The sequence below is a fragment of the Ursus americanus genome, chromosome 14, assembly GCF_024610735.1.
Source record: "Ursus americanus isolate L20-20 chromosome 14, mUrsAme1.1.p, whole genome shotgun sequence".
NCBI classification, from domain to species: domain Eukaryota; kingdom Metazoa; phylum Chordata; class Mammalia; order Carnivora; family Ursidae; genus Ursus; species Ursus americanus.
Genome location: NC_142140.1, coordinates 54,937,848 through 54,962,058, shown reverse-complemented (window position 1 = coordinate 54,962,058; position 24,211 = coordinate 54,937,848). Strand labels below are relative to the sequence as shown.

The window sequence follows — 24,211 nt, the reverse complement described above, 5'->3', positions numbered from 1 at the left end:
GAGAGTGGGGTCTCCCCTCCCCCACTCTCCACCGCTCCCCCCCTCCGCGCCCCATTCCTTCCCCTTACCCCCACAGGACGACGGTGCCTCCTTCTCCATCCCCCACCTCCTCCCGCCTCTTTCCATTCAATCTCCCCTCCCCCAACCACCCCTACTCCTCTCCCTCCTTTTCCCCTTACCCCTACCCAATTCTTCCTCCCTCCCTTCCCCCCCACCCCGCCTCTCTCCCCTCCCCCACCTGCCACCTTACTCCCCCCCCCCGCCCGCCTTCCCCCCCCCCCAGCCTCCACGGCGGGGCCGGTCCGGGCGGGGCCGCCCGAGCTCCCGGGTCCCTGGCTCGGGTCCAGCCCGCGGCCCAGGCCGGGCGGCGGCGGCGGCGGGCGGGGTTCTGGCCGCGCGCGGTTTGGGGGTTTTTTATAACCCTGGCAGGCGGCTCAGGAAGTGCCTTCCCCGCGCCCCCTCCCCCGGCCACGCCGCCGCGCTCGCTCCCTCCCTTCCTGCGCAGGGCGGCGAGACGGCGGCGGAGACGGCGGACGGAGGCCCGGGCGGGCGGCCGGCCGCAGGTAAAGGCGCGGGCGGCGCGGCGGGCAGCGGGCTCGGCGGGGCCGGCGCGGGGTGGCCGAGGGTGACCTTGTGTGTCTGCGTCGGGCGGGGACGGCCTCGGGCCCCGGTCTGTTGGACCGTCCAGCCTCGGGGGTTGTGTCGGTGTGTGATGTCCCTGAGTGTGTGCGACACTGAGGTCATGCGGGCTCCTGTCTGGGTTTGTTTGCTGCGTGTGTGTGTGTGTCGGGGTGCGCGTGGGCATCCACGTACGCTGTGAGTCTGCCTGTGTGTGTCTGCATGAACATGTCCATGAGTGTCTGGGTGAGTTTGAATTCGTGTGCGATCCTATGGGGTGTTGTGTGAGCGCATAGGTGTGAGTGTAAGCCAGTGTGTGCGCATAGTTACGTGTCTGCTGTGTGTAAATGTCTAGGTGAGTGTGTGTGTCTCTGTGCTGTCTCCGGGGGTGTCCGAGTGTAACAAGTGTGTAAATGCCCGTATGTGAGTGCGTCTGGTGTGTATGTCAAGTTCTGTGGGACTCCGTGAGTTTGTCCGTTGTCTGATGTGAGTGTGTGAACGAGTGTGTACGTGTCTGTGTGTGCAGGCCCAAGTGTGTGTTTGTCTCTGGGTTGTCTTCAGTGAATGAGTGTGTACGTGTGTGTGCACATAGGTCTGGGGAGTGTGTGGTTGTGTGTCTTGTGCGTTCGCCTCTGGATGTGTGTGTCCTGAGCGTGTCGGTGTGTTGCGATGGGAGTCCTTTGTGGGTCTGCGGTGTCCGGTTGTCGGTCCCGGCTGCGCAGGTGTGGTCACCCTCGAGTGTGTGCGTCGCTACCAGTGTGTGTTTGTGTGTCTGGGTGTGGGAGTGGCACCTCCCACTTCCCTTGAGTGGGTCACCGAGGCCACAGCCGTCTATCTCCCAGCGTCTCCAGCCCGTCGGGCTCAGGGCCTCTAATTAGTGGCTAGTTGAGGGGGACCCGCCGGGGCGCCGGCCCCCTCCTCCCGCAGGCCGCGGGCGGGCCTTTGTCTGCTCTCCCAGCAGGGTCTGCCTCCCGCCCAGCCAGATGTGCAGCGCCTGGAGGAGGCCTCTGCCCGGGCGGCCTCGGCCTTGGCCTCCGCTGAGGGGCCGGGTCTCCCCGGCACGGCCCAGGAGGTCTGGGTGTGGAGCGGCGGGTCCTTCCCGGATCACTGGGATGGGATGGAGCCTCCGCTGTTTCCGGGCCGCTTCCGCGCGGCATTTCCTCCTCCAGCGCTGGCACCGTCCCCGTGCTGGCCGCCTCCCTCCTGCCTTCTGGGAGGAGGGGCTGGGAGGACCGGCCAAGCCTGGGCACGCGCGTGCGTGCGTGCGCGCACACGGGCACACACATGGCCACACACAGGGTCACATGGGCACACACACCACACACAAAGTTGCCTACGTACCTACAGTCTACTTTCACGGTTACGCACACGGTCCTGCACGTGCAGTCACCCACACATCCCGGTGTAGATCCCCTGCTGTTGTCCCCAGCCAGGCTGGGGCCCCGGAAGCCCCTAACCTCCCTACCATCAGTATCATTTTCTCCCCAGACCCACTGACCTGTTCCCAGTACCCCCAGTGCCCTGGGCAGGTCACACCTTGTCACCACCCTGCAGGCTGGGCCACTGTCCCAGATCCTCTTCTGGGCCTCTCCCTGGTGGACACCTGTGTGCCCTCCCCCTCCAGACCCCTCCCCTCCCCACCCCCACCCACCTATGCTGGGTCTTTCCACACCCTCCCCCACACCCCATCTGAGCCAGAAGCACAAAGGAGGCTGTGAGGTCGCGGGGAGGAGGGGCCCAGCTCCAGAGGACAGTGGTGAGTCCTCCAGGGCTCCGGAGCAGGAGAGGCTCAAAGACACTGCAGCCAGGACCAGAGCCACAGAGCCGCTGGGAGAGGAAAATTCTGCCCCAGGCCTGGCAGTGCAGGAAAGAAGGAGAGGGACAGGATTGGGGAAAGGGGGTTCCAGCCTCACATTGCGATGAGAAAGTTGCCGCCTTGGCACGGGAGGGGAGGGGGTTTAAGGCAAGAGGAGGGTCAGGGGAAACTGACCAGGAAGAGGTTTAATCAGAGTTGGTCAAGGTCTCCAGGATGGAACAGAGGAGAGGAGGCAAGAGGAGATGGGGGCAGGGGGAGGCAGAGTAGGGGAGGAGGGAGCTTTGGTGGGGGACTAGGAACTGAGGGAGGATGAAATTCAAGAGGAAAAGGACAGAGTATTCTCAGCCACCCCTGAACTTCAGACCCAACCCAGCTCCTCTCACTGCCCCCTCCCTGTCTAGGTGCTGAAGAAGAGGCACTGAGGCCCAGAGGGGCTCACGCACAGGTGTCCGACACCAGGCCGCCAACTGAAGCCCCCAAAAGGTAAAAACAAGCAGACAAACAAGGGGTAATCATTCCCCAGCTGAAGGGAGCAATAGGGTCACAGAGTGCCTTGGAGTGAGCTCCCCATTGCTGGAGGGGTCCAAGCAGAAGCGGGTCATGTCAACTTCTAAGTCTGCATCTTGTTGAAAACCTGGCTCTCTCCCTCATGTGCTGAACTGCCCTGTTTGGAGATCGACTCTCAGACTTGGCCAGGCTGCAAAGAAAACAAGACAGTGTGTGATTAAGGGGGAAACAGCACAGAGGGGGAGGAGGAGGAGGGTGGAGGCAGGAGTGGGGAGGAGGGTTTGGCACAGGGTAGTGGCCCAAAGTGGTGTCTGTGCGCAGCAGGCTGGCCTGGGGCAGATGCCAGAGAAACTGAGACCTGCTGGGCAAGCCTAGAGCTTCCAGAAAGAAGCATCTGAAAGGAGAAGAGCCAAACCAGGGGCAAGGCTGGAAATAGAGGGTGGGGGAGAGGTCATGGGGACAGACGCCACCTGTAGGGGTTCCCAGCCCCGCTGACAGGGTGAATAATGCTACCGGTGGCAGGGGATCCAATAGCAGGGCCTAGGTCAGGCGGGGTTAGTGGGAGGAGCCAAGCACTGGCTTCTGGTTTAATCTGGGCTGAAAATGCCCACTGACCAACACAGCCTTCAAGTGTGGCCCATGCCAGCCTCCCCTTGCTGCCCTCCTGCGCCCTCCCCTCAGGCATTCTGCCCAGCCACACCGGCCCTTGTGGTCCTGGGTCCAGACCAAGGTCCTCCCTGCCTCTGGGCTTTTGGTTCTGCTGCTGTCCCTGGGGCAGCTTCTCCTGTCTTCACATGATGAGTTTCTTCTCATCCTCTGCACCCCTGCTCCCGAGCCTCCCCATTACTTCTAGAGAACTTGTCCCAGTCTGAGCTCCTCTCGTTCAGTCACTCCCAGGAGACACAGCCCCTCGGTGGGCAGGGATGGCATCTCTACCATGCGTATCATTAGCCAGTGAACGAATTCTCAGGATTATCGTGGAAATGAAATAAAATGCTGTGAATACGCTCAGGCCGGTAGCTGGCCCGTAGTGGGTGCTCACAGTCAAAATCCCTGTGTACCCTCCTAGTATAGGGAGGATGACGGGGATGGGGACAGGGGGACGGGGGACTTCTGCGTGAGGAAATGCCGCGGGCATCCTTGGGGCTGGGAGTGAGGGGCTTTGGCACTGGCCACCCTGGGCAGCAGGACCAGGCGCCCGCCCCCGCGACCCAACTCCTCCCTCCCAGGACCCCGGTGATGCCGCCCAGGCTGTGAACAGGGGAGGCAGTGCTGTGGGGGCTGCCGGCAGCCGGGGCTGGAGAGAGACATGTGGACACGTGGCCTCTATGGCTCCCGCCTGCCAGATCCTCCGCTGGGCCCTCACCCTGGGGCTGGGCCTCACATTCGAAGTCATACACGCCTTCCGGTCTCAAGGTAGGGGTGTCCAGGGGCAGCATGGGGAGGGAACAAGGAGCCGAGGAAGGGTCAGTGGGGCTGGGATGGCAGTCACTTGGGGGAGGGCCCTGGGGTCAGCGAGGCCAGCATCATTTGCCCTGTAGCCAGGCAACGAAGACACGGATCATTCCCAGGGCTCACCCCAAGCCTCTGACCCTCACCCACAGATGAGTTCCTGGCCAGTCTGGAGAGCTATGAGATCGCCTTCCCCACTCGAGTGGACCACAATGGGGCCCTGCTGGCCTTCTCGTCCCCGGCTCCCCGGAGGCAGCGTCGGGGCACGGGGCCAGCCCCAGAGTCCCGCCTCTTCTACAAGGTGGCCGCACCCCGCACCCACTTCCTGCTGAACCTGACCCACAGCCCCCGTCTTCTAGCAGGGCACGTCTCTGTGGAGTACTGGACACGGGAGGGCCTGGCATGGCAGAGGGCTGCCCGGCCCCACTGCCTGTACGCTGGCCACCTGCAGGGCCAAGCCGGCAGCTCCCATGTGGCCATCAGCACCTGTGGGGGCCTGGTGAGTGGAGGGTTCTGGGACGCAGGGGGAAATGCCCACCGGTTTGGGAGTTAAGAAAAACACTTCTAAATCTAGGTCAGAGAAGGAATCCTGGTGGATATTTTTTAAGCATTTTGAGCTAATTGCAAGGATTAGTTATTTTAGGATGTAGCTAAAGCAGAACTTGGAGGAAAATGCGTAGCCAGGGGGTCAGGCTGAACACAATGAACCAAACTTCCACCTCAGGAAGTTAAAAAAGGAAAAGCAACATAAACCCAGTAAGACAGAAAGAATGAAATCGTAAAGACAGAGATAGGGTCCCGTGGGTCCTGGGAACCAAAATCTGACCCGAGCCCTCTGCCCGCTCCCCAACCCCCAGCATGGCCTGATCGTGGCAGACGAAGAAGAGTATTTGATTGAGCCCCTGCAAGGTGGGCCCAAAGGGGCCCAGGGCCCAGAGGAGAGTGGCCCCCACGTGGTGTACAAACGCTCCTCTCTGCGTCACCCCCACCTGGACACAGCCTGTGGAGTGAGAGGTACATCCGTCTTCTGGGGATGGGCAGAGGGGCTGCACATCTTTGCCTCGAGGCAGAAACGGGCAGCAGTGTCTCTCCTTCCAGAATGTCGGCAGGGAGCTAAGTGCGGGGACAAATGGCAGACAGCCAGGGAGCAGGACAGTCGGGCAGTGAAACAGCCCTCCCATCACTGCCAGAGTCTGACGGCCCAGCAGGGAGCGAGACAGGTGCTCAGGTGTAAAAGCCTCCGTCTCCAGGATGACGGGGTGACCAGACAGTTAAGCGGCCAAGGAATGGCCGATACTCGAGCCACTGCAGCGTGAAAAGCCTGTTCAGAAAGTCCGATTTACAACCAGACTTGCAGGACAGGTGTCTGATCAGACGTTCAGGGGGTGGGGGGATGAGACAGATATTTACAAGGGGACAAGTGCAAAGCCCTGGGACGTTACATGAGGTATGCCATCCAACCATCTGGGAGTGGGTCCCTGTGTCGGACCTACAACCACAGTCGGTTGTACGAACGGAGGGGCAGGTGGTTTCACAGTCAGACAGCCAGTGAGACGGGTTGGGCGGTAAGACCCTCAGGCAGTGGGTGTCCTCCAGCCGCACAGCTGGGCAGTGCGTTGACGAGAACGTGGCACGGTTGGAAGACCACAGAGTCCTAACAGGCACACAGCTCCCGTGCTGAGACGGGCAGCTACACACCTACATTTGGGCAAAGGAATTTGCAGGAAGTGGCGCGGTCATGCTGGCTGTCGTGGGGCCCAGGGCAGCTGTTCAACCAAGCAGTCCAGCAGCGGGGCAGCCAGATCCTCGTAGAACCCATCATCTGGGCAGTGGACCGTTGTAGGACTAGACGTTGCACAACCAGAAGACCCCGTAGCCGAAGAAGGGGGAGTCTGGGGGCCTATGGGGCAGACGTGCCATCAGACAGGGTCTTGGACAGTAAGAGCCACAGAATGACCAGAAATTGTCCATCCAGACGAGAAGCCATGGAAGGGGCGGCCGTGGTGGCTGCGGACCCTGAAGCCTCCCCCGGCCAGGCCCCTGGGGAATGAGACCGAGCGTGGCCAGCCTGGCCTGAAGCGCTCAGTCAGCCGAGAGCGCTACGTGGAGACCCTGGTGGTGGCCGACAAGATGATGGTAGCCTACCACGGGCGCCGAGATGTGGAACAGTACGTGCTGGCCATCATGAACATTGTAAGTGCCTCCCCCTCCCTGGCCATGGAGCCCCGAGACCTGGAGCCAGCCTCCTGAGGTCAGGAAAGGGGTGAGGGGGGCGGGAGTCACCGTTCCACCCACTAGCCCCGACCTGAGGCCAGGGAACCAGAATGGAGGGGGTAGAGTGAGAAAGGAGGCCCACGGCTGGCAAGGAACGAGGAGAAGCAGCCTCGCTGGGCGGCAGGAACGTGGACTCGGCTGCCTGCGGGCCCCGGCCAAACCTTTGTCTCGGCTGCTTTTTAGCTGTGTGCCCTTGGACCAGTCACTTCCCCTCTGTGCCTTGGTTTACCCACCCGTAAAATGGGGATAGTAATAGTGCCTCCACAAGGCTCAGGTGGTTGCCATGAACGGATACAGTGTTTGGAAGAGCACCTGGCATGCGGTCGGGGCTGCGTAAGTGTCAGCCTCAACTTGAGGTCAGCGGTCCCCCCGTGGGCACGCATCTGTGCGTGCACAGAGCCCTCCCGCAGGCACCTGCCTATAACTTCACACAGGTTACCTCGGTGACCCCCCACTCAGCCCCAGGGCCTGCGACAGATATCAGTCAAGACTCTGGATCTCTCCGGGCCTCAGTTTCCACCTTTGTAAAATGGTGTTGTCATAGTACCGCGGAGGGAAAGAGTGGGGGGGGGGGAGCCAGACAGAGCATTTGGCTCACAGTAAGAGCCTGACAAGGGGCGCTATTGTTTCGCTGCCACGAAAAGGGAAGAGAAAAAGGTTAGCAGACAGAGAGATGGCCCAATATGTTGACATAACATCACCGTATGATCGCGCTGTGTTCTGCTGGAGCCCGGCTTCCCTCCCTTGGGCTTTCCCAGTTGTCTAGAACCTGCCAGGGCTTCTGCGGGTTTCCACGTGGGACAGTGGTGCCCCGGGCTCCGAGATCATGGCAGGAGATCTGTGAGGGAGCTGTGCCCCTCCCCCACCCCGGGCACTTCCTCCTCCTCCCTTGTCACCGTCTCCAGAGCCCCCCTCCGCCCCCACACTCCCACCTTCTTGTGCTGATGCTCAGATTGGCAACTTTATTTTTTTTGAGATTTTATTTATTGATTTGAGAGAAAGAGCACGCACAAGCAGGGGGGAGGGGCAGAGGGAGAGGGAGAAGCAGGCTCCCCGCTGAGCAGGGAGCCTGATGACTCGGGGACCCCGGGATTATGACCTGAGGTGAAAGCAGACGCCTCACCAACTGAGCCACCCAGGTGCCCCCAAATTGGTACCTTTAGACGGCCGTGGAATGAGACCACATGTGCACGTCCCGCAGGCCGCCTCTGGGCAGAGACACTTGAGGCTGCTGCAGGGGTGGGTAGGGGTGGAGGACAAGTAGACAAGCTGAAGGGGGGTGAGTCAGAAAGAAATGTACTGGCGAAAGAGAGCTAGTGCCATTGTTTCGCTTTTTGTCTCCTGCTCTGGGCCCCTCTTAAGACTCGGTCTCTCTTGTTTCTTGGAGGTCAGGTTGCCAAACTTTTCCAGGACTCGAGTCTGGGAAACATCGTTAATATCCTGGTGACACGCCTCATTCTGCTCACGGAGGACCAGGTGCGAGCCCCCCCCCCACCTGCCCTGCACACCAGTGCTGCCTGCCCCCCCCCGCCCCCTGGGGTGGCCCGTGCCCATGCCTGTCTGTCTGTCCACAGCCCACCCTGGAGATCACCCACCATGCCGGGAAGTCCCTGGACAGCTTCTGTAAGTGGCAGAAATCCATCGTGAACCGCAGCGGCCATGGCAACGCCATTCCGGAGAACGGTGTGGCCAACCATGACACAGCGGTGCTCATCACGCGGTGAGGGGCGGGGAGGACTCCAGGACGTGGGCCGGGGGACCATCCAGGTCCAAGCAGGAGGCACTTCTGCTGGGAGACGGGAGAGGCTGGGAAGCTGCTGTCACTCCAGTGGGGAGCGGGGTGGGGAGGGGCTGCGGGGCGCCTGAGAGCCGCGGTTCCAGGGGCCAGGGGGGAAGAGCCAGGGACAGTGGGGCCACCACTTGGGCACAGACACACTCGTTCACTCACTGTCTCGTTGATGCAGTCGGTCAGTCACTCGCGCCCCCAGCATCCCCGAGGTCCGCTGGGGGCAGAGCGCGGGGCTCCGGGCGAGAGGCAGGTAGGGCCTCCCTGGCAGAAGGGGGCCTCCGGAGACGGTGATGGTGGCGGCAGCAGGGCCTAGGGAGGCAGCCCGGCCCCTGACGGCCCCTCTCCTTCCGCAGCTATGACATCTGCATCTATAGGAACAAGCCCTGTGGCACACTAGGTACTTAACCCCCGGAGGTCTCAGGCATCCGCGAAGGCAGCGGATGGGTGGCCCTGGCGGGTGGGGACCTGGCAGGGTGGCGGGGCCGCCGGCACCGCCTGAGCCCAGCCCCGCCCCCACGCTCCGTTCCGCAGGCCTGGCGCCCGTGGGCGGCATGTGCGAGCGGGAGAGGAGCTGCAGCATCAATGAGGACATCGGCCTGGCCACTGCCTTCACCATCGCCCACGAGATCGGACACACGTGAGGCCAGGGACACCACGGGGGGAGCGGCCGGGCCGGCCGGGCAGCTTCCTCGGCTCTGGGGGTGGAGCCGACACTGCTCTCCCCAGGTTTGGCATGAACCACGACGGTGTGGGGAACAGCTGTGGGGCCCGTGGCCAGGACCCGGCCAAGCTCATGGCCGCCCACATCACCATGAAGACCAACCCCTTCGTGTGGTCGTCCTGCAGCCGCGACTACATCACCAGCTTTCTGGAGTGAGGATGTGCCCGCCCGCCAGCCCACACTCCCGCTCACCTTGGCTGGGGGGCGGGGGGGAGGGGGGGGCTGGAAACCAGAGCTGCCTCTGAGAGGGGTCCTGTTCTGTTCGCTGCAGGGCTGCTCCCTAGGACCTGCACCCTGCCGGGGCCCCTGAGCTCTTCTCTTGGAGCCCCCTAACATGACAGCTCCTTTCTTCTCACCACAGCTCAGGCCTGGGGCTGTGCCTGAACAACCGGCCCCCCAGACAGGACTTCGTGTACCCCACGGTGGCACCTGGCCAGGCCTACGACGCAGATGAACAGTGCCGCTTCCAACATGGAGTCAAATCGCGTCAGTGTAAATACGGGGTAGAGAGAGCCTTCCTGCTTTCCTTCCAGGGAGGGGAGGGGCCGCAGGGGGTGGGAGAGCTGGGAAGGGGGTGAGCCCCCATGGGGGCCAGGGGGAAAGAGGTGCACGAGTGTACAAATGTCACATGCACTCAGTGGGATGGAGAATGGGATCTGCCGATCCTCCAGACCCCTGATTTGGGGGCTGGGCTGGGGAGACCTTGGGCACCATCTTCTGTCCAGCCTATCAGGCAGCCTATGGGCTACAGCAGGACTAAAGTCCCAGGCCCCCTAACTGGGCAGTTTTTCACCAAACATTCCAAATGGGGTAGACATAGTTCCCTGGGGATGGACCATCTTTCCCACTTGGCAAAGAACTGGGCAGAGCCTTCCAAGGACACCCTGTCTTCACTCCCTGCATCCCCCACCAACTGGTTTACAAGATCGCCTGGCCCTGAGGCTTGGCTGGACGAGCTCTGAGCCTCTGGACCACCCCTCACTCTTTGTGAAGTTTAGATTGACTTCCCAAAGCCCCGTCCTTTCATAGAGAAGCAAGCGGGGAGTCACACTCCCAGCTGCCCCCAGGCAGCTGGAGGTCTGCTGGCTTCCTCAAGACTCCAAAGATGAGAGTTTGGATAGCCATGACCAAGCTAAGGCCATGTTCACTCAACACAGGAAAAGGCAATCGTTCAAATGCCCTCACTTCATCCCAGGGCAAGATAAGGAGACAAACCCTGGAATAATTTCCATTTCAATCTACTCTTGCCTACCCTCCCCCAACTTGGCTGGTTACTGCAGCACCCTTAACAAATTTCTAAAGAATCTGGGAGCCACCCTTGAGCATCTGCTGTATCCCAGATATCCTAACAATGATGACAATGGCTGACTTTACTGAGCGCCCACTATGTGCTAAGCATGTGATACATATCATCTCATTTAAACTCTTGACAATCCTGCTAGTCCCACATTACAGATGAAGGGATGGAGGCATAAGGAGGGTGCCTTGCCCAATGTCACAGTTCGAGAACATGTCAGAGCGGGACTCGATTCCAGGTCTCTCTGTGACTCCAAATTTTATAATGAGGTGGGGGAGGGGAGGAAGTGCCAGAATAAGGAGCATGGACCAGTGCTGGCTGTATGTTGAATTGATTCTTTCTTTTATTTCTCCAAGGAACACCTTCCCGGCGCCCCTGGCAAAGGGGGAAATTATTGACTACATATAACTTGGCTAACGTGTGTAAAGAGCTGGGCCTAGTGCCTAGTCCAGAGATAGCTGTGGTCACTGTTACACAATAACAGGGAGTTTATGCAATCTCTTTCGGATCTATTCTGTCACATGCCTCTCAGCCTTTTATGTAGGCAAGGCCCATCTCCTAGATGAGAAAACAGAGAGAGGGGGCCGTGTTGCAATTGCCCGGCAGAGCTGAAGTCTCCCAGAGTGGCCCAGAGCTTGTTCATATGCACCACAGCGCCTCCTTGTGGAGAGGAGGAAAAGCAGGACTGGAATAGCCAGTTCTCTTTAAGAGGTGTCAGAAGTGGGATTGGGCCCCCTGATATTTTTACAAATGGCGGGGAGGACACGAGCCAAGTGAAGCCAGAAAACCAGGCTGAGTTTTTAGCTGAGACGTGCCCTCTGAAGGAGCAGAAGGCAGGGACTCTGGAGGACGGTTGAGGGAGCCGACTTGAGAACAACTTCCAAACTTCTCAAGTGTGCGCAGATTTCTCTCAGAGGCAGGCCCTTATGACAGCCATTGATTGGCCCAATCCCAGACCATCAAAACTTGAAAAGATTAGGTTCGAAGAGGAAACAGCAGGAGGTTATAAAAAGGAGAATGAAGGATCTCCACTTCTCCCTGGGAGGCAGGGCGGGATAGAGGCTGGAGAGTCAGAGATTTGGCGACACCTGAACCCGGTGGGGTTTGTCCAGGGATACTAACCTGAAGGGTCAGAGTGACTTCCTGGAACTAGTCCAGCCCATGCAGGATTCCAACAGGAAGGTGGGCAGATTTTTCAGGGGGAGGGAAGTAGAGGAATGTCCCACCCAAGTCCGGCCTGGCCTTGTTCCTGCCCGGCCTTCCAAACAGTAAAAGCTCCAGGAGCTTCCTCAGTTTTGGAGGGGAGGGGGCAACAAGGAGGACCACCAGCTGGAAAAAATTAGAGATGAGGCCTTTGACCTGAGCCACCTTCCAGGCCAGTTTTGAGAGTTACTGTTCTCCCAGGGGCTGCTTCACCCACCCAACAAGGAATGCAGAATCATCTTCATTCCTCAGCAGGTCGGGAGACTCGGGAGGCACCAGAGTGCTGAGATCACAGAGCGGTCCATCAAAGGCCTGGGTTAGAACCTAGGCTACCCCTCAGAAGCTGTGTGGCCCCTAGCAAGTGACTTGACTTGTCTGAGCCTTGGTTTTCTCACAGTGAGATGGGGGTAGTAATGCCTAAGGAAGCTGACGGCACCCACGGACGCTGGATCAGTGCAGCCCGTAAGGCAGAGGGGGGGGTCTCAGGCCATGCCCCGCAGGAGGATTCAAGAAGGCTCCTTGAGACCCAGCAGAGGAGCGCCGGGGCCCCACTGCGAGGCGGCAGTGAGCGGGTCGCCGCCCGGCGGGCGGGCAGCCGGAGGGAGGAGGGCGGGGGGCGAGCCTGAGCGGGTGCCTTGGCCCGCAGGAGGTCTGCAGCGAGCTGTGGTGTCTGAGCAAGAGCAACCGGTGCATCACCAACAGCATTCCAGCCGCCGAGGGCACGCTGTGCCAGACGCACACCATCGACAAGGGGGTGAGCGCCGGCCGGGCCCCGCCCCCTCCCGTGAGCCACGCCCACCGCGCCGCCGTTGGGGTTTTCCGGCGGCTCTGGTCCCGCCCACGGCCTGAGGCCACTCCCTGCCCCTCCTCCAGCCGCGCTCGTCCCACAGCGAGTTTCACCTCCCGGCGGTGACCGTAGGCTTAGGCCATGCCCCTGTATTGCCTGTGTCCGGGGGCCCAGAACCCACTTCCACCCTCGCCCCCTCCGACCCATCGCAAGGGTGCTGAGACCTCGGGCTGGGGGGAAGGGGCGGGGCAGGAAGGAGAGCCGAGATCCCGGGAGTCTGCGGAGCCGGGCTCACCTCCTCCCTCTCCCCCCGACCTCCGGTAGTGGTGCTACAAGCGCGTGTGCGTCCCCTTCGGGTCGCGGCCGGAGGGCGTGGACGGGGCCTGGGGCCCGTGGACTCCGTGGGGCGACTGCAGCCGGACGTGCGGCGGCGGCGTGTCCTCCTCCAGCCGTCACTGCGACAGCCCCAGGTCAGCCGTCAGGACCCTTTGTAAAGAAAACGGGGCGGACCCCCACTATTTCCCCCCTCCGCCCCATATCTCTTCTGTCCCCCCACCCCCACCCCTTCCAGGCCAACAATCGGGGGCAAGTACTGCCTGGGTGAGAGACGGCGGCACCGTTCTTGCAACACCGACGTGAGTTCTCCCAGGATCCCAGCCCAGGATCCTCGGCCCCTTTTACGCTTCACCCCTGTCCTGCCCTGCCCTGCCGACAGCTGCCCCTGGGCCCCGGCGCCGACTGGACCCAGCTCCCCTGCAAGCGTCTGGCTCCTTCCAATTCGCAGATGACTCTCCCGCCTTGAACTTGCTTGAGCTCCACAACCTCCTCCAGCTATAGCGCGCCCCACCCCCTCCCTTCAAAGCCCAGTTTCCCCAAACTGCCCCCGTCCCCGCCCTAAAGACATCGCTGAGTTCGCTGTCACAAAATTCAGTGGCCACGTTTGGGTGCTCTGCTTGTACTCCCTTATGACCAGGAACCACAGCCTCTGTCCAAAACTGCCCCCTTCCCCGTGCTGCCATCTCCAGGGCCCTGTGCTCCCAGCACTTTGTGTTACACCTCCCGTCTCCTCTCCACTGCTGCCCCTTCTTTAAATGCTGGGGTTCCCCGTGGCTGGTGGGGGTTTCTGACTATAAGCGAGTCTTCGGGGCACACGCCTAATAAGCACCAGGCCCACTGCAGCAGGGGGTGCTCAGAGGGCAGGGAGAGCTTTGGGGTGGGCGATAGGGGGTCTTCCAAGGGAGTCCATGCGTGTGCCCCCACCCCTATAATGAGTGCCCCTGGCTCCTTTCTAGGCCTGCTCTCAAGAAAGGCCTCATGCTCTGAAACCAGAAACCCAGCCATCACCCCCAGCTTGCCCCAAACTCTAATGAGTCATCCACCCCATCTCAGACGTACCTGTCCCTCCAGCCCGACAGCCTGGACCTAGCCCAGGCCACCAGCCAGTCTCACCTAGTCCTCCCTGGCCTCTCTGCCTTCAGCTCCACCCCTCCAACGCATCCCTGCTCTGAGCATCCAGCCTCAGGCCTGTGCCCTAACTCCATCCCCCACACCCCGCCTCCCTCCCTCTCCTCTCTCTTGCCCGCAGGACTGTCCCCCAGGCTCCCAGGACTTCAGGGAAATGCAGTGCTCCGAATTTGACAGTGTCCCCTTCCGTGGAAAATTCTACACGTGGAAGACATACCGAGGAGGTGAGTGACAGACCCAGGAGTCCGTGGGGCAGTGGAGGACAGAAGCAGGTGGATACAGCATTGTGGGATCTGCCCTGAGCGCCCCCTCACCCAAGGGGCCGAAGAGCCCAGGATGTGGCTCGACAGTTCCTTGACAGGACGCTGGGAACCCCGACTTCCAGCCTGCCCATCCTTGTTGGGTCTGGGGTCTGTCCCTCTCTGCCTCATCTCCCCCCTCTGGAAGTGAGCAGGGAGTCCCAGGGGGCCTGGCCCTCGGTCTGACGGGGCTGTGCCCCCCAGGGGGCGTGAAGGCCTGCTCACTCACATGCCTGGCCGAAGGCTTCAACTTCTACACGGAGAGGGCAGCGGCCGTGGTGGACGGGACGCCCTGCCGCCCGGACACAGTGGACATTTGCGTCAGCGGCGAGTGCAAGGTGGAGGGGACGCCCAGAGACAGGGCAAGGGCTGGGGGAGTGAAGGCAGGGAGGGGAGCTCACTCCCACCCCACCCCACCTCCCCAGCATGTGGGCTGCGACCGGGTCCTGGGCTCTGACCTGAGGGAAGACAAGTGCCGGGTTTGCGGTGGCGACGGCAGCGCCTGTGAAACCATTGAGGGGGTCTTCAGCCCAGCCTCTCCTGCAGCCGGTGAGAGATCCCCATTCCCTCTCCCTCTGCACACTTGGTGACTGGGGGCAGGACTGCCCCATCACAGTAGCCAACATCAGCTACTCACACCCAGGGGCCCAGTGGGGACTCCAAAAAGTCCCCAGGGACACAGCAATGCCCCAGATCAGGGTCAGGGACTAGCTTGGGCTCTGGTGCTTAAACCTGGGCAATTAACATGCCAAGAGGGCTGTGACCTGAACCTTTCCCCTCCCCCGTCCTGGGAGCCTGGTGCTGGGTCCGGGACAGAGAGGGGTTGACCGCTCTGAGCGGGGCTTGAGGGGCTCTGTGCTGGAGGAAAAGGCTAACTAGGAGAGGGATATCTGCAGGGTGTGGTGAAATTGAGCATGACTTCCAAACTTGGGCTGAAGGAGAGAGACCCCAGGGAGGTGGGGGGATGGGAGGCCCCAGTGGGATTCAGGGGATGGGAAGGGACCCAGGTCAGAAGTGGTGGAGCCCACTCAAACCTAACTCTCACTGCTAAAATCGCCATGTCACTGTGTGGGTTGGGGCCTCTGTAGTGCCCCCATCCCTCTGCGTTGGGGGTAGGGAGTGGATCAGACCATTGTGGTGGTCAGAGAGGCAGGGAAGTTTGGGTTCAAACCCCAGCCCAGCCAATTCCTAGCTGTCAAACCTGGGCGAGTTGCTTAGCTTCTCTGAGCCTCAGTCTTGTCATCTGTAAAATGGGTATGACGACACATCTACTTCACAGGGCCAGAGCTGGGGATGCATTAGAACGTCCCTGTAAGCACTTAGTGCAGTAATGGTAGCTGTTATCATCAAGGGCCGGGAATGGGGGAAGTAGGCAGGTGTGGGGGAAGGGCCAAGCAGGTGACATCTGAGCTCCACCGTCCAGGGTATGAGGAAGTCGTCTGGATCCCCAAAGGCTCCGTCCACATCTTCATCCAGGACCTGAACCTCTCCCTCAGTCACCTGGGTGAGCTGGAGGTGGAGGGATGAGGACTGGGGGTCAGCAGGGGGTCAAGGTGGCTGGAGTTCTGACCCCTATGCTGTCCCCCTAGCCCTGAAGGGGGACCAGGAGTCCCTGCTGCTGGAGGGGCTGCCCGGGACCCCCCAGCCCCACCGCCTGCCCCTAGCTGGGACCACCTTTCAGCTGCGACAGGGGCCAGATCAGACGCAGAGCCTAGAAGCCCTGGGACCCATAAATGCATCTCTCATCGTCATGGTAATGATAGTGGGAGCAAGATGCCGGAAGATATTGGCATCATTGGCGGGGAATGGAGCTTGGCATCCACTTGATGGCCCCCTCCCCCACCTCAGGTACTGGCCCGGACAGAGCTGGCTGCCCTCCGCTACCGCTTCAATGCGCCCATCGCCCGAGATGCGCTGCCCCCTTACTCCTGGCACTATGCGCCCTGGACCAAGTGCTCGGCCCAGTGTGCCGGCGGTGAGGTCGGGGTGGGGTCAGGGGCGGGCACTGGTCCCCTGGGCTGACGTGCTGGTCCCAGCAGGGCTGAGCGGGTCTCTTGCCCACCCCCAGGCAGCCAGGTGCAGGCCGTGGAGTGCCGCAATCAGCTGGACAGCTCGGCCGTGCCCCCCCACCATTGCAGCGCCCACAGCAAACTGCCCAAGAGACAGCGAGCCTGCAACACAGAGCCCTGCCCGCCAGAGTGAGTGCCTCCCCGGGTTGCAGGGTCAGGGTGACAAGAGCAGGAGTGCCAGGGCTCCCCAGGGTGGGGTCAGGGCTCTCCTGGAGTGGGAGTCAGAACCATAACCTCCTTAGCCTCGTCCTGGTAATCGTCTCCCAAGGTGTGACGTGCCTCCCCACCCCCAGCGTGGCTACAGGGTGACTATACTCCAAGTGCCGGCAGTGCTCCCTGCAGAAGCCGCAGGCATCCCTGTGCCCGCTTCCATAAAGATGCTGGTTATTGGGGAGGAGAAGGGTATGCCAGTACCTCGGAACCGGGGTGCCCTCCGCTGCATACCCTCTCAGACCCACCCCTCCGCACAGCTGGGTTGTAGGCAACTGGTCGCGCTGCAGCCGCAGCTGTGATGCAGGGCTGCGCAGCCGCTCCGTCGTGTGCCAGCGCCGAGTGTCAGCCGCCGAGGAGAAGGCGCTGGACGACAGCGCGTGCCCGCAGCCGCGCCCGCCGGTTCTGGAGGCCTGCCAAGGCCCCGCTTGCCCGCCCGAGTGGGCCGCCCTGGACTGGTCAGAGGTCAGCCGCCCCTTCCCGCCCACGCCCAACCTGCTCGCTGTGCAAGCGGGGGGTAGGGACTGGGATGCCCATAATGGGTGCCCACCGAGGCACCTCTCCGCAGTCACAAGCGCCTCCTCCTAGACCTAGTTAGTGGCACCCCCCGCCCCCAGCGACCGGTCCAAGGTTAGCTGACCCCTCCTCACCTCCCTCTGGACCACCACCCTCCCTCCCGCCCCGTGCATGCGGGACTGGAGCGCCCAGGAGCATGAAACCCCCTCTCCGACTGCAGTGCACCCCCAGCTGCGGGCCAGGCCTCCGCCACCGTGTCGTCCTGTGCAAGAGCTCCGACCACCGCGCCACGCTGCCCCCCGCGCACTGCCCGCCCGCAGCCAAGCCGCCAGCCACCATGCGTTGCAACTTGCGCCGCTGTCCCCCGGCTCGCTGGGTGACCGGCGAGTGGGGCGAGGTAGGCCGGCACCCGGGGGGCGGGGGTGGGGACAGGGGCAGCCCAGCCGAGGCTCAGCAGCGACTCCCCGCAGTGCTCTGCACAGTGCGGGATCGGCCAGCAACAGCGTGCGGTGCGCTGCTCCAGCCACACTGGCCAGCCGTCGCGCGAGTGCGCAGAGGCTCTGCGGCCCCCAGCCACGCAGCAGTGCGAAGCCAAGTGTGACAGCACGCCCCCCGGGGACGGCCCCGAAGGTACGTGGGACTGGAGGCCAAGGGGCACCAAGAGGGCCCTGTCCAGAGCGTGGGAGTCCTGACCATTGGCCTGGAGCATCTCCAACCACCGCAGTGCCTTTCTCTGTCCCCTCCAGGCGCTTCACCGCCACTCCCTGCAGACATGTATTAAGCACCACTGCATGCCAAGCTTTTTAGGCACCTGATCCTCTGGGCACCCAAACCCAGGTCGTTCCCCCAGCCACTTCCATGACCTTCATCCTGTTCATCTCCACCTGTACCATTAACGGCTGAATTTTTTTCTTTAATTCAGAGTTTCTCAACCTCGGGCACTATTGATGTTTTGGGCCACATAATTCTTGGGGGAGTGGGGCTGCCCTATGCGCGGTAGGATATTCCGTAGCGTTCCTGACTTGTGTCCGCTACATGCCAATAGCGCTCCTGCCCCCCAGTGGTGACAAGCAGACATGTCTCCATGTCTCCAGCTCCGGCCAAATGTCCCCTGAGGGACAAAAATCACATTCCCTTGAGAACCACTGCTTTAAATATGTCCTTTTTTTCTTTTCCCCCCTACCTAAGTAAATTTATTTTCTATACAGGGCAATAGATCACTTCCTCCAGGCACTGGAACCAAACTGCCTGGACTGGGCTCCCTCCTCTGTGCCTTCTAATCTGTCAAGGGGGATAAATAATATACTCACTTGAGGGGGTGCTGCCTGAGGGAGATGGAATAAAACAGTCCACGTGAAGCCCTTTATTAGGCATCAGGCCCTGTCCTACATCACTGGCCAGGCAGGAGCCCGCATCATTGTCACAAACAGAGGGTCGATTACCATGAACACAAAATACTCAAATACCCTGAAAAGGAGTAACTTCTCTGGAGCTCAAAGTCTTCCCGTCTGTTACAAAGTGAAACGAGCAAGGATTACAGCCCCAGATGGATCAAAAGGATAACTGAAAGGGAATACTTTTCTCCTGATTTAAGGCCGGGTCTGACTCCCAGACCCGGTACTGTCTCTCTAAGTCCTCCAACAACCTAATGACATATTTACAAGCCCCCCCGCTTTGAGTTACAGTTATAAGCTCCCTTTGAGAGGCGAGGAAACTGAGGCAGAGAAGCTGCAGACGCACAGGGGCGCTGAGATCTGATCACTCCCTCCCCTCCCACCCCGTTCTCCCGCCCCCTCCAGAGTGCAAGGATGTGAACAAGGTCGCCTACTGCCCCCTGGTGCTCAAATTTCAGTTCTGCAGCAGAGCCTACTTCCGCCAGATGTGCTGCAAAACCTGCCAGGGCCGCTAGGAGGGGCGCGCGGCCCCAGAGCCACAGCTGGGCGCCGGCTGGAGGGGACCCGGCCCGCCGCTGGCCAGCCTGAAGGAGCCCGAGGGGGCGGGAGCTGGGAGTAAAGGGTGAGACGAAGCCGGAAGTTATTTATTGGGAATCCCTGCAGGGCCCCTGGCTGGGGGATGGAGAGGGGCTGGCCACCCCAGGGCCCCTCCTCGTCCCCTCTCCCAGTTCATAGTGAGACCCTCTCCAGGGTGGGTTTGAGGAGGGAACAACTGTCCGCCCAGCGCCCTTTTCACCCACTCCTAGGGAGCCCCCAATACTGCCCCCCCCCTTTGACCGGAATATGTACTGTGAAGAGTGGGGGTGGGGAGGGGGTCTGCCTGTGTCCTGCCCCCAGCACTGCCCTATCCCTCCACTCTGAGCTGGGGGGGATGGGGGGAGGGTCTATGTCCGCTATGGGGGAGGGGGATTAGCACCACCTCCCTGACACCCTCCCCCTGACCAGACCAGCTACAGGGCTGAGGCAGAGCTGGCAAGATCCACCCCAGCCTCTGCCCTGCCTGCCCCAGGGGGACCCCGACATCCAGGCGCCCCCATCATGGTGCTACAGGCCCTGCCCTGGGGCCCACACACCCCTCGCCAGGAAGCCCTCCATCAATAAAGTTCTGTCTTGTGTAGATTTCCGAGTGTTGATTTGTGTGTGCTTCAATGAGTCTGGGTCACATGCCGTCCTTACCACTGAATGGAAGCGGCCGTGGCCCCTCCCCCCGCGGGTGGTCCCCGTCAGTCCAAAGGGGCCTGTCACCAGCACAGACTAGAGCCCAGTGATTCTACAGCTTCTCCAGGAGGGACTCAAAGCCACCCGGTCTGGCACCTGCTGTCCCGTCCACCACACCCCCAGGCCCTCGGCACGCTCCAGCCGCACGGGCCTCCCGGGCTTCGCGGAAGTTCCTCAATCTCCCGCCATCTTCCCATCTCGGGGGCCTTTGCTAGAGCCGCTTCCTCTGCCAGGTGTACCCTCCCCTCCCCTTTTCACCTGGTTAACTCCAACTCACCCTGCAGCCTCAGCACCAGCGTCACCTCCGTGCAGAAGGCCCCTGGGAAGCCTCCCGCACCGGGAAGGTCCTCTTGCCTGCTCATTCCCCGGTGCCTGGAGGCATTGCTGCGGTTGGCAGGCGCCAAGCCCTGGAGCAAACTTGTGCGGGAGATTCCGGGAGAGACGCGCTCCTCCCCACATGTGGCCCACTAGGGGGCGCCGCGCCCGGCCAACCTCCAGGCGCGATGCTGTGTACCGCGGGAGCGCGGGGATACCCGGGTCCTCCGGCCTCCCTGCCAGGCTCCCAGGGTGGGCTAGGGCCTCCTCCCCGCTGTGTGGCACGGAAGGTGACAACCCGTCCAAACTGCCACTTCCTAAATGTCAAGGGGAGACCGGGACGTGGCCTGCTGGTCTCCCGAGATCGGGACAGGGGCCAACACTTGATGAATCCTATGTGTGCCAGGCACTGCGGCGACGTCCCGCGCCCCCATTTTATAAGAAAGGGGGGGGCCGGAAGTAGAGCTGGGGGTTATTAAATCCAGAGCTGACATCCCAAGTCTGGAATCTAACAGCTGCCCCTGGTTCCTGGTAACCTCTGCTCGTGAGGTACCCCGGCACCCTACCCCCACACAGACCCGCGTGGCTCCCCACTGGCCTTTCTGGGGGAAAGACCTGCAGGAGCGGCTCTGGAGGACGGAGTTTGCTTAGGGACGCCTGAACAGACATATATCTGAAGTGGTTTTGAAGAGACCTGAGCAGCCCAAACGCTTCCGGAGGCGACCTGAAAGAGCAGTCAGTCCTGCAGCCAGCTGACCTGTGTGCTGTTTGCTGCAGCCCCAGTCCCAGGAGTTGGAGAAAGGGCCTTCCCAGGGCCTGGCAGCTGCTGCCATGAATGCTCAACCTCTCCCTCAGGCTCAGAGCCCCAAACAGCCCCGCCCCGCAGCTCCACTACTGCAGCTGGAGCTCTCTCCCCGCCCCTGGCCCAGCTTCCCTCCCCTGTAGTAGTGGCCCCTCCCACTAAAGGAAGTGGGAGAGGGGCTGTTCTAAGAGGAACTAGGGCTGGGAGTCTGGTGCAGGAGCGGGAGCAGGAGCAGGGCCATGCCTGAGCCACCCCCCAGAACACCCTGAGCCTCTACCCCTGCCACGACTCATCGGGGTGCTCCCCAGGGGCCTGACACAACCCCCCCCCCAACCATGGTAAGTCCTTCAAGCGCGGGCCTGCGGTGCAGGGGTGGGGGGCACCAGCCAGGTGGAGGTGCCCTGGACGCCACCAGTCAGAAGGTGGGGCCTGGGGAGGGGCACAGTGGACCCTTTGGGGGTTGCTCACTGCAGCTCAGGTGCCCCCAGCATCCTTCACCAGGGACCAAGCTCACATCTAATGGTGCCAGGATGCCAGGATGCTGAGGGGGGACCAAGCACGGAGCAGTAACTGAAGGACAGAGGATGACCCTGCGGGATCACATGGTATCTGCAGGGACAAGGACAGACCCCTTTCTCGGGGTTTCGGGAACCAGTCTCCAGCCCAGCTGGGTCCCTCATCTTCCCGTGTGGCCTTGGGCAAGTCACTTCCCCTCTCTGGCCTCGGTTCCCACATATGTCATATTTGGAAGTCAGCTGAGATGTAGAAGGTGTTCGGGGAAACTCTCAGAACTTCAGAGAGTCTGTGGGTTCTGCCACGCTGAGTCCACAGCTGGGAGCAGAAGCTGTGTCGAATGGGCAATGGGGGGCAGCGATGGTGTAGTGACATCATGCCTGTGTAAGTGACAAGGTGGTCTGGTCATAGCAATCGCAGGAACAGGAGACGGCCCCACCACCGCTGGTACCCTTCCAAGCAGGTATGGCAGGGGATACACCGCGGCCAGAGGTATCACCCCCCAGTGAGGTTAAGATCTGATGATGATTATGGTGACAAGGTTCAGGAGACTGTCACTGTCACGGGTCTAGACCCAGCAGCATCATGACCCACACATTAAGAGAGAGCCCGGGCGGGCTAGAACATTTGCCCCCACTGCTCCAAGCATTTGCAAGCCACTTCAGCTTTCGTTTCTTGTCAGTCTGTCAGTGAGAGCATGTGGCCAGGACAGTCACAGAGCCGGTGGTGACAACTTTCCTGGCAGTTGCAGCAGGCAGCTGACCAAGGTGGAGGAGGCAGGCGGTAGACCAAGCGGCAAGGATTGTGTTAGTGTGAGAGAAAACCTCTCCTGATTTCAGAAAGCCGATGATATATTGGGCATCACTGGCCAAGCACCCCTCTGGGTAATTCACAAACCAAACCATCGGCTAGAGCTCTGGGCTTGGGACAGGAATTCAAAGAAGGAGCTAAGCCAGTAGGGCTCAGGAGCTCAGATGGGCAGACTTTGATCAAAAGAACACAGGAAATGATTTGCTACTTGAAAGAAAAGCAACCCCTCCCAAGGAAGCCATATGAAATGCTTAGTCAATGGTTTGCTCAGCTGATGGGGTGTGGGAGGGGAGAAACTCCCCCAAGAGGACCCCAGAGAGGGGAAAAAAGAGCAGACCTCCACAAGGCTAATACTTCTATCTAGGGATGCTGATTGCTTCCTGGAGGGAAGATGACGAGTGCCAGGAAGAGTGTGGAAAGATTCATGCTCATAAAGTGCTTTACAGAGCACCTACTATGCACTCTGTACAGTAACCATCACTGTGGGTGATGCTCATTCATTGCTCGAGTTAGTGATGGCGGTGGGTGGAGGTGACTCATTCTCGGTCGCTGTCAAACGATGGTTATTGGGTTGTTGGTGCCATTGGTGGCCATGGTGATCACCGCTGTCTATTGTTGCAAGTTGGTGGCGACTGTGATTCTTGTGGGTGTGTTGGTGGTGGTGTTTTTGGTGCCAGCTAGTGTGGAATGTTTGCGGTCGGTGGTGGGTCATTGTCAGGGTTGATCCGTGGAATGATGGCAGTTGGTGGTCGCTGTCATTCGGAGGTGGGTGGTGATGGTAGTGATCTTATGCTATTGGTCGGCCATGTTGGCTTTGGCATGGCTGCTTCCATGGCAGCTGGTCATGTGTGGTTGTTGATAGCTAGTACCGTGAGTGTGGTTGTCGTGGCGGTGGGTGATGCTAGGGAAATTGGTGGTGCGAGTCATCATTGTTTTTCTGTTTGATGTTGACCGCTGGTGCTGGTACTGAGGTTTAGCTGTTTTTGTTTGACTTTGACGGCAAGGTGGGTGAAGGTAGCAATTAATTGTCCCCAGCTGGTGGCGGTTGGGGGGGGTGTGGGTAAGGGTGATTGTAAAGTACAGACATAAAGCGGGGAGACCAGTGATGTGACTGCTTGGTCTACAGGCAGCAGCCGTGGGGATGGACAGAGAAGGCTGTTGGCCAAGAGAGAGTTAGGGAGGAGGACTCTAGAAGGACAAAGGTCCCCACCTGTCCCCTCTAGTTAGGCCAAAAGGAAACTGAGAGCCCTCCCCCCAAGAGAGGGGGGACCTCAAGAGCCTTTGGAGGCGAGGATGCTCTTTGCACAGTGCAGGGATGCAAGGTGTAGCCCCAGAACCCCACTGAGTTGGGGGAACCAAGGCTGCAGGGACACACTGGGGTGGGGGGCAGGAGCTGGGGGCTGGCCCCAGCAGCAGCTGCCATGGCAGCTTCACATCTCCTCCCTGCTGGCGACCACAGCTCACAGGACCCCAACGAGGAAGGAAGTGGCCGTTGCATTGTTTTCTCCAGTCTGGTGCTCTTCTCATCAGCACCGAGGAGCAAGGAGGCCAGAGCAGTTAGGGCAAATTGCAAAAGCACCCTCATCCAGCCCCTCCCCCTGGCCTACACCCTGAGCCTGTGGGACCAGCCAGCTTAAAGCTATTGCTCCTGGGCATGGCGAGGACGGCTAGGGTTTCCGCTTCCCAAGCCTGACCTCACTGAGTCTGCACGGCTAACTGCCCCATGAGGCCTGCAGCCCTCAGTGTTCCCATTTTCCCGATGAGGAAATAGCCATCACTATTTCCAGATGAGGAAATAACCTTCCCTTCCAGGGAGGTTAGGTGAGCTGCTGTACAGCCCCAAACTGGCAGAGGATATCAACTCAGGGACTCCCAAGGTCATGCTCTTAGCAGCCACCTTGACCTGCAACCTCCTGCCCCCCCCCACACACACAAGATGAGGGGCTGTGGGGGCTTGGGGGTGCTGACCCCCACATGCCCCAGGCTGCCCATCCGGCCAGCCGCATATGGACCTGGCAGCTCCACTCCCCATGCCTTCTGCCTTAGACTGGGGGGGGGGGGGAGTCTCTCTGAAGAG

At 60.8% G+C, this 24,211-nt stretch overlaps 2 protein-coding genes and 1 long non-coding RNA gene across 6 annotated transcripts in view; 2 read left to right on the top strand and 1 right to left on the bottom strand.

The window, feature by feature from the left end:
* The first annotated feature begins 441 nt into the window (after positions 1-441).
* Positions 442-19,595, top strand: ADAMTS10 (ADAM metallopeptidase with thrombospondin type 1 motif 10). Of its 3 annotated transcripts, none has more exons than XM_045774337.2 (26): positions 442-563; positions 2,836-2,917; positions 4,171-4,357; positions 4,546-4,892; positions 5,251-5,407; positions 6,369-6,586; positions 8,060-8,143; positions 8,242-8,387; positions 8,810-8,853; positions 8,988-9,093; positions 9,183-9,329; positions 9,539-9,680; positions 12,324-12,431; positions 12,789-12,934; positions 13,036-13,099; positions 14,050-14,152; positions 14,432-14,565; positions 14,653-14,776; positions 15,651-15,731; positions 15,817-15,980; positions 16,076-16,202; positions 16,296-16,425; positions 16,767-16,971; positions 17,243-17,419; positions 17,505-17,652; positions 18,822-19,595. In XM_045774337.2, exons 3-26 carry the CDS (start codon positions 4,270-4,272, stop codon positions 18,929-18,931), a joined length of 3,300 nt encoding a protein of 1,099 aa, XP_045630293.1. In that variant the 5' UTR covers positions 442-563; positions 2,836-2,917; positions 4,171-4,269; the 3' UTR covers positions 18,932-19,595. The 3 variants fall into 3 exon arrangements, with proteins under 3 accessions (XP_045630293.1, XP_045630291.1, XP_045630294.1); XM_045774335.2 differs by having other exon boundaries at positions 17,493-17,652; XM_045774338.2 differs by lacking the exons at positions 17,243-17,419; positions 17,505-17,652; positions 18,822-19,595 and having other exon boundaries at positions 16,300-16,425; positions 16,767-16,908.
* Positions 7,630-20,200, bottom strand: LOC148108994 (uncharacterized). Of its 2 annotated transcripts, XR_015726733.1 has the most exons (4): positions 19,972-20,200; positions 8,616-8,824; positions 8,263-8,453; positions 7,631-8,086 (listed from the first exon to the last, which is right to left on the bottom strand). It is a non-coding gene; the product is annotated as an uncharacterized LOC148108994 (long non-coding RNA). The 2 variants fall into 2 exon arrangements; XR_015726732.1 differs by lacking the exon at positions 19,972-20,200 and having other exon boundaries at positions 7,630-8,086; positions 8,616-8,810.
* An 807-nt stretch (positions 20,201-21,007) lies between these two features.
* Positions 21,008-24,211, top strand: part of MYO1F (myosin IF) — a 31,766-nt gene continuing 28,562 nt past the window's right edge. Inside the window, exon 1 of the mRNA XM_045774351.2 lies at positions 21,008-21,149. Within this exon, the coding sequence (XP_045630307.1) occupies positions 21,147-21,149 (3 nt within the window). The 5' untranslated portion in view covers positions 21,008-21,146. The remainder of the gene's footprint in view (positions 21,150-24,211) is intronic.